The 9,300-nt window shown below is 38.2% G+C and overlaps 1 protein-coding gene across 1 annotated transcript; it reads right to left on the bottom strand.

Annotated features, from left to right (window-relative positions):
• Positions 1-1,593: 1,593 nt before the first annotated feature.
• LOC120144827 (transcription factor TCP21-like) lies at positions 1,594-3,599 on the bottom strand. The gene has a single exon (XM_039158788.1). It carries the CDS (start codon positions 3,461-3,463, stop codon positions 2,690-2,692), a length of 774 nt encoding a protein of 257 aa, XP_039014719.1. The 5' UTR covers positions 3,464-3,599; the 3' UTR covers positions 1,594-2,689.
• Positions 3,600-9,300: the final 5,701 nt, after the last annotated feature.

Below are 9,300 nucleotides of genomic sequence, written 5' to 3'. Positions count from 1 at the left end.
CCGTCAGGGCCATGCCGGATGCACATTACTCGAATGTCAATATCAGCACCCCGAATGAATTGAAGCAGTTTGTTATCACCCATATTACTGCAATGATGTTAGCCTAATTGTCGAAAATTGTCCCGAAACATAAACTTTGATGTCCCCTTAATTCACCTTCATCTCCTACGTTCATTATGTTAACATTTGTACTATTAGAAAATTAGTTCAACTGAAAGAGGTTTAAGAAATTCTGTATGCAGTTAAAATTAAAAATACATGTCTTTTAGTCATACAAAAAGGTAACAAATCCTCCATGGAAACCTAACCTTTTTTGTTAAGTAAAAGATAATATTTTATGGGCAATAAACTGAGAAGGGACCCTAAAGAATAAAGACTAACCACCCATCTCCTACATTATACATGGTTAAAATGATCCCCTAAAAGGAGCAAAAGCACCATATAAAAAAAATATTTGGAATAATCACCAAAATCTGAAATCTGAGCCCCCCCCCGCGAAACAATGATTTGCAACGGCATTGCTGTTGCACTTGCATGTGCATTACTTCAATAGCCAAAGGCCACTTTGGCCCAACCCTTGAATGAAAGGATATGGTGGCCCCAATTTTCCCGTCTAAAATCTAAATGTCTAATTAAGTTTATGGGGATTAGGATAGGGATTTGAGATGGTCCTATGAGATCTTAAAGACAATCCCCAATTTTTTCAACAAGACATTTAATACTCAATGGGAAGGGACCCCCCAAATCAATTATTGGGACCTGCCTGCAATTATTTAATATATAGAAACAAAGGTACAATTATTAATATTTTTGTACTCATTATCTCCACTGATATTTACTTTGTTCATTGCTGCCCTCACTAATTGTTTTTTTCTTCCTATTCAATACTATCAATCTTCATGTCCCCATTTTCTTTTCCTGGAAAGAAGCTGCAAATGCTTTCACAAACAATGCAGTCACCATCTTACTTGCTCTTTATCGCAAGCAATCAATTTCAAATCATATGATGACTCGTTAATCGACCCCATGAAATGCTGCAACTTTTGCAGCAGTTCATGCTTATTCCTCCTGGTATATTATTATAAATAAGTCAATTGAAATGCAAGTACAAGTTCAAAGATCCACAACAGTTCAATTCCCTACCAAGGCATTGCCTTTACAATTTTCTCATCACCATGGAACTTCTGCAATAAATACATTTTTCCGCCTGGGAGGGTCAGCTGCGATGACGATTGCATGCAAATTTTACCACATCTCGAAGAGTACTAAGAGTCAAGAATGTGTCATTCAAGTATATGCAAATGCATGTGTTCAAAGGTCGGAGAAATACAATTATGTTGCACATAGCAACAACTAATTTCCACGGACTAAACCAATAATCATGTCTAATTTGAAAGTTCTAAACTTCCTATCATCAAAATGAAAGAACTAATGCTAGCTTCTAATGTTCACAAAGCTTGTAATGACAATTTATTTTACCTCTAAATCAAATGATCATCAGATCAGCATGTATGATCAGACAATCAGTTATTGTGATTAGAGATACCGAAAGAAGAGGAAACGAGAGTTAGTAAACCAGAGATGAAAGAAAATGTAAATCAAACACAAACATACATTGAATCGCCCAAATAATGAGTAGCAAAACAAAGATCCTTCTTACATAGAGAAGTAGACAGTAATAATAACAATAATGTGCAGAAGAAACTAAATTTGTGAAAAACAATACATGAGGAACACATTATTTGCACGCAGATAAATCTAAGAAATGGCTAAGAATACATCTAAAAGTTTTTTACAAAATAACATTCTTACAGAAATGAACCAAATCTTTCACACGGCAGTCTCCTTTGAGATCATGCAATCACACACACTCACTGAAAGCAGAAGAGAGAGGGCCAGATCAACCCATGTCCCGGCATATTACGAGCTAATATCATGTGCTATGCACTTGAGAACCATAATTTTCGATGCTAAGAAACGCCAGGTAGCAGCAAAGAAACTAATAGTAAGGGAACTTTCTCAAATTTAGGGAGACCATATATCCACAGCATCAAGCCAAGCATAGTATCATCCTAGCAAATCTTGGGTTTCAGCATCCAGTCACCCAATTTAGGTTAACCGAATAATACCCCAATATTCTCTAAATCAAGTACAATTCACAGCTAAGATTCTTCGGTTTGCTCCTTCATCATTCATACATCAAAACTATGGAAGTTCTTTGCAATGTGGAAAAGTAAGAATTCTCTGAATCCAGGCTTGAAGTCTCTTCATTGCAGAAAACAAATCAGCAAATACTAGCCCAAAATCAAAGAGCAATAAGCAAACCCGATTAATAACAGGATAAATCCCCCAAATATCTCACTCATGAAAGCTCCAATTCCTGATTCCCTCTTCTCCTCCAACATAAACCTTCAAAATCCTAAACAATTTGTGAACGCTCTAAGACCCTAATTAATCATCAAATATAAGTGCTAAGAAAAAATCCTAATTAGAACCATTCATCAGTCACGCTTCAAACTCCCAAATTGTCAACTAAAAACCCTAATTCCCTGACCCTAAAATTCCAACTAAAAATGTCCTTCCACGTCCGCACACATGAAAACTACAAGATATACAGATATTTATAGAATCTATGCATTCATGTAAATATATATACTCCCAGCAACAAGAGTAAAATGGTCCACCAAATTCAACGAGGATCATCGTCTCTTTGACCAGTACCTCCCGGTGCACCGGACAATGAGGCTAACAAATTCAGATGGCCGGAAAGATAATTGCCAACCCTAGCCGCCGACGCTTCACCAATCGCTTGCTGTTGCTGAACAAAAAACGCAGCTGCAGCTGGTTGCTGAGCGGCCGTCTGTACCACCATCTCCTGATGATGCTGAGGCGCAAAGCTCCATATTTGACCAAAATCAAGCCTCGCTAGAACAGCCCAGAACGCACCCGTGTGTGCGCCTGCGGCCCCCACGATAGACCCGAGACCCGGTCCCACCGTGACACCTCCGGGCTCGGCCTTCGCAGCGTTATCACCGTCAGACCTGACACGTTTCCCGAGTAGAAAAGGGGTGGGACTCAGTAAAGGTTTATGATCCAAGGACGAAGAAGAAGTCGTCGACGAAAGAGAAGTAGAATTAGCCCCTCCGCTGACGGGAACCGACACGGTGGAGAAGCTGGCTGGAATCGTGCCCGTGCCCGTGGCGGCAATTATGGAAGGTTCAGCTTGGCGCAACAGCCACTCAATGGTCTGACCGTCAGACTTGTGACCCAACTCGCTAGTCAACTGGAAAACACGAGCGGCACAAATGATGGGCATCCTGATTCTTCGGCCACGACCGTCGACTTTGCTGTGGCGGTCCTTTGAAGGAGGCTTCTTGACGGCGAGGGAACCGTTGGTGGGCGCCTGTTTTCTCTGGGGCTCCATTATTGCTCCGTTTATAGTAGCAGGCTCTGAATTTGACATGCGACAACTTTATAGTATTTTCTCTGCTAGAGTGTTGGTGAGAATTATTCCCGCTTGGAAGCTGAAAAGATTGATGTTAAAAGAGAAGCAAATTTTATTCTATTTATTGGGAAATTGATGGTATCTACAGAGAGAATATTATTATTAGAGGAGAGGAAGTGAAAGAGATGGAATCGGAGGGAGCAGCCTGTAGGCTATTTTACCGAAATATCACTCGTACATCTAATAATTACCTTTCAGATATATATTTTTAATATTATTGATCTAGCATCTTTTTTAACAAAGAGAAAATCGTCATCCGCGACTTTGAGAGGTTCTGTCCGAGCTGGTGCCACATCAAGAAAGGCGCGGATCGCTATTCGCACCTTATCCGAGATGACGTCACGTTAAGCAAAGCGCGGATCGTCATCCGCGCCTTCGCGAGATTTCTTACACGTATGTAAGGCGCGAATAATAATCTGTGTCTTTCCTTTAATACCCCAACCGTTCACCTCCCACATTTAATGAAACTCGTATATCGCTTCCCCTTCCTATAAATACCCCCTCTCATCTTCCCCTAAATACAACCTCCAAACCACATTAAAATCTCAAATTCTCTCATTCTTCTGAGTATCAATCTTTCTATTAAGAAGGTAAAATATTTTTATTGTATTATAATAAATTAATAATTTATTATTTGATTAAATTTATTATACTAACTTTTTATTAATTTTTATAGTTTTAAAATTGAATGTGGTTTGTTACACTTGTTTAGTACTAGTTTATATTTTAATTTCTATAATATTTATTAAATTAGGAGAGAGATCGTATATTAGATACATTTATTCGTAATCTTAAGTTAGAAATACCTACTCGTGTATGGCCTTATTTATTCGTAATCTTAAGTTAGAAATACCTACATTGGTTGAGAGGCGAAGACTAGAGACACACACATTCCATCTTCCGTGTAGAGAGTGCATAATTACGCTGGAGGATGTTTCCATACATTTGGGGCTTCTGGTATATGGGAATGTGATTTCTGGGGTGGCACATGGTGATTGGCATTCCTTGTGCGAGGAGTATGTTGGAGGTGTCCCGTAATTTCAATGGTGGTCGAATACCGTTAAATTGGTTGGGTACAACTTTCTAACATTTGAGTCACGACGCCTCTGATTAGCATGTTAAAATATATGCACGAGCTTGCATATTACAACTCTTAGGAGGGATCCTGATGCTAGAAAAATCGTGGAACTAAGTTCATTGTATGTGGTTGCTTCACCTCACAGATTTACATCATGTTGGTACTCTCAGTTGAGGCTCCACAGTTTTGGCATTTATTTATAGAGAAATGTGTCGAGCTACTGACTATCGAAAAAATGCTATCGGCGGATGTCTCTTTTTTCTCCAGTCTTGGGTGTGGTATCCTATGCCTTTTTAATGTTCGGTGGTGAAAAACCTGTTGGTCTTCCCGCTATTATTGAGGTAATTTCAATACTGATTTCGTATATAAATAATTTTGTTGAGTATATAATGAAAATTATTTCATTGAATAGGTGGCCAAGTGCAAGAAAAGATAATCGGGATTTACTTGATGAATTGGAAGAAATTAGGCTACTCATTGACCAGAAGGCTGATATAGAGGTATGCATTTAAATATTATTATCAAATTTTAATTATCGTTATATAATTAGAATATTATTTTGATAAAATTATATATATTTGTTTTAGTTTCAACAGACTCCTTATTCTACTGAAGAAATGAGGATTTGTATCCCACATCACTTAAGAGGCCTATTAGATGTCTAGATGGCGGTGGTCCCTCTGATATTTATTGTATTGTCGAGTGGCGTCCTACAGATCACGTGCTCCGCCAATTTGGTTTTGTACATCTATTCCGGAAGCACCTAAGAATCTGGACGATTTGCATATCATCGATAGATTCGGCAAAAAAGAAGTTGACTGACTGCTGAAGCACATTGAGTGGGTAATGATATGGGAGGATCGACGTAGGTGCATTCCTCGTACAAAACCATTTATGTGGATCATTACTCGGTTGTGGATGATTATTATGAGTGGTTCAACATGAACGGGAAATTGTTCCTACTTTCTAAGGAAACACGAGGTGGGAGCATTCATTGACTTCGAAAAAGATATCTACCGTCATAGTATCGTCATCCCCAAACTCGTGGACGAAGAGCAGGTGCTTCTGGCTAGTCCTCAGCTACAACACTAGAACCATCACAACAACCACCATTTACACCGTTGTACGTTCCGCAACCGTTTCAGATGGCACCGTAGCCATATCAGATGGCACCACAACCATTTCATATTCCACTACAGCCAGGTCAAACGCCACCGCTTCCATACCAAATGCTGCCACTACCACAGAGTTTTATGACCCCTCCTGGCGGATATTATACTTTTATGCTTTTAGATCCAACTTGGGGTTTATATGCTGGTTATTTGGCGGGTGAAGCTTCACCACATGCACAGACACCTACAGTACAATTTTTACGATCATCGATTTCTGTGTGTTTTCACAATTTTCTGTGAGCAGTGAGATAGTTAGCCATAAACCTCCAGGGTCCTTATTCTATGGAGGTGCTACATCATCATTCGTCCCTCATCAACAAAATGTATCTACTCTTGATGATGATGATGATGATGATGAGAGTGAGGAATCAGAACATATTATACGAAGAAATCCTCATCGACACAGACAGTCACGGCCCTGCGGAACACATTTAAGACGTTGGCATTGATAGAGTTGTTTACTTCATTATGTTTTTATTTAATTTTGTTTGTTTACTAGTAATTGTAAATTTTTTATTTAATTATGAAATTTTTATTTATTTTGTTTCTTAATTTTTTTTATTTAATTGTTCGAATTATTTTTTTATTTAGTTGCACACATCTTTTAGTTGTATCGTTTTCTTATTTTTAGTTTGTTTGAATTATTTTTATTATTTAATTTCTTGAGTTACCAATTAATCGGTGATGCTCAAATGACAATAACTGAAAGTAAATGAAAATTAAATAATAGAAACTTAGATTTCATAAATAAAAACTACATCAATCACAACATCAATGGTTACTTGATGACAAAAGAGATAGACATTTTTTTCTATTGTGTCCTAGGTTTCTACAATGCCTACATATTTTGTTTTCTCTGGATGTCTCCCGAATGTCCATATCACAATGAATTCGAGTGGATTTAGGACGACCGAGCTCCCTCAATAAGGACAGATATGGTACAATTGGAAGCCAATTTTGAACCTCATCAAAGTCTTTCTCATTACCTATGGGGGGAACTCAAATTCATATACCTTAAAACTTCTAAAAGTCGGTATACGAGATCCACAAAATGGTTATAGTCTTGACGGGCATGAGAGCAAGTTGCTATGACATGAGAGCATGGATACTTCAGAGCTTGAAAAAACTCACAGTCAAACCATCTGTCTCATAGATTAACTCTGAACGAGTTAGCTTGAATCCCTTAAAGAGGTCCAATATCTCGGTGACACGAAATAATTCATGGGTTATAGAGAAGATTGTTACAAACATTCCATTTGATGCAACAATTCTTTTTTGTAGATCTGTAATTAATCTTGGGTGATAGACATGACCATTTTGCATCCAAGTTTGAGCCTGTCCCCCGAGCTTGGCAAAAAGTGCTCCCAAACAAAAATATGTCTTTTTAACCAAAGTCGTTACTAGTAAATAGCGTGCCTCCTTTAAGGTCGAATTGATAGCCTCATCCAAGTTAGTCGTCATGTGACCATATCGATATCCACCATCATATGCATTTGTCCATATTTCTTTATTGATGAGGCTGATGTAATCATATCATTCATCATTCTTTCCTCGCGAATCTTAAAGCATGGACTCAAATGTTTTAGGTAATAGTTCGTAACCTGAGCATCAAATGTAGAACTTACTGTTAAGTTTCCATAAAAAATGAAAATCATTAAGAAATAAAAAATAGCATTTTGACATACCCATGCGCACAAGTAATTGACACTCATCATTCTTCTTGAACCTTCCATGATAGTTAGCAACAATGTGTCGGATACAGTACCAATGTTGGACATAGGGTGGTTGCCACATTAGACCCAAAGAATCCATTCCAGATCCATGATATGAAATGACACAAAATTTTCCCTCGTGACAATATATAAGCATAAGTTTCTGAGGAAAAAATCCCAAGAATATGTATCTTCTCCTTCAACAAGGGCATAAGCTACTGGAAGAATATTGCGATTACCATCTTGGACAACTGTCAACAATAAAACTTGCTTGTATTTTCCATACAAGAATGTTCCGTTGATTTAAACCATGGGCTTGCAGTATTTCAAAATATTAATACATTGCGGGTAAGTCCAAAAAACGAGTAGAATTGGCATCGATTGCGAAGCACTCGATCATTGTGGTATGCATGACAAGTTTTGAAGTCGACAATTATCTCAGGATTCAATCTACGCACTACCCTAAACCAACTTGGTAGTTCATTATAAGATGTATCCCATTCACCGTGAAGTTTTTTAATGGCGTTCTGCTTTGCCTTCCATGTTTTCCTGTATGAGACGGTATACCCATACTTCGATTGTATAGTTGAAATCAATACCACAATAGCTATAAGGGAGATTGCTTTTACCATGGGCATGATGGCTTGGCAAATAATGTCGGAGTCCAAGTTGGGATGATCCTGGTTGATCCCTCCAACACAACATTTGTGAGGACCGTTGTATACCGTTACTTCCCATATATTGTTTTTCCTATTCTTCTTCGATACACGAACCATCCAATTACATCCGTTATCATGTTGGACACAGTGGTAAACATACTTTTCGGTGGTGGAACGATCGACTTTGGAGTGAACAAAATTAAGAATATTATAATTCTTAATTGCCATCATCGATTCTTCTTTGCATGGAAAATCCATTCCGTTATATAACTCACCATCATTGACTGATGCGTTAAATCTGTAGTCATATACATTAGGCATATCCATAAATTTTGGCCCGTACATTGCACCATAGTAAACTTTATACATGTGTGGTGGAGGTTCGGTGTGTACCGTATTTGTGGGAATTTCATCTATATCATCATCATTAGAGTCCATGTTAAACTACGGTGATTCTAGCTGAATGGATAATTCAGTCTCAGCACCATCCGCACCTGGATCACGAAAAAGTTCTTATGGTGGAGATGAATGTTCCTCCACAATGTTGACATTTAGGTTAAACAAGTTGGTAGTTGCATGCCTTCCCCGCGAACTTGAAGGCATCTCGACATTAAGGTCGAAGAAGCTCGCAGTTGAATGCCTCATGTACACTGTTTGTGAGTACTATAAATGGTGCGGATATATGTGCAAGTATAAACAATCGAACAAGTAATAAAGTGATGAGTGAGTATCGTTCTCCACAGGGATTGAGAGAAATCAAATAAGTTTGTCACGACACTTTACTCTGTCACCTAAGTAAAGTTAGAGATGGTATATATACAAATGGTAATGATGTGGCAAAATGAATGGATGATATGGAAATGGAATGATGACAATGTGGTAGCAAATGGATATATTGTGGCAAAAGGAATTGTGTGCACTGCAATCCAATAAAAATGTAAAGGCAAAATAAATTGTAAATACTGGATTTAATTATAAGGACTTTAGACTCCTCACACGACAAGCTACTATTGGAATGAGTGATAGGAGTTACTTAGGAAATTTAAGTCTACTTCTCAGAATGGTCTTACTTCTATGCCTCCTCTGCCCGACAGAGTTTACTCAGGGTGCCCTATGCTATCTCTAGTCAAGGGACTCGACAAATTGAAGATGTCTTGGCAAAACCGATTGGCGT

This window comes from Hibiscus syriacus, unplaced genomic scaffold (assembly GCF_006381635.1).
Source record: "Hibiscus syriacus cultivar Baekdansim isolate YM2019G1 unplaced genomic scaffold, ASM638163v2 tig00110890_pilon, whole genome shotgun sequence".
Lineage (NCBI taxonomy): Eukaryota > Viridiplantae > Streptophyta > Magnoliopsida > Malvales > Malvaceae > Hibiscus > Hibiscus syriacus.
The sequence above is the reverse complement of the archived record's forward strand: the minus strand, read 5'-3'. Positions and strand labels throughout refer to the sequence as shown.

Bases quoted from the DNA above. Each gene is read 5' to 3' on its own strand.
- LOC120144827 (XM_039158788.1), bottom strand. From the start codon at position 3,463: ATGTCAAATTCAGAGCCTGCTACTATAAACGGAGCAATAATGGAGCCC.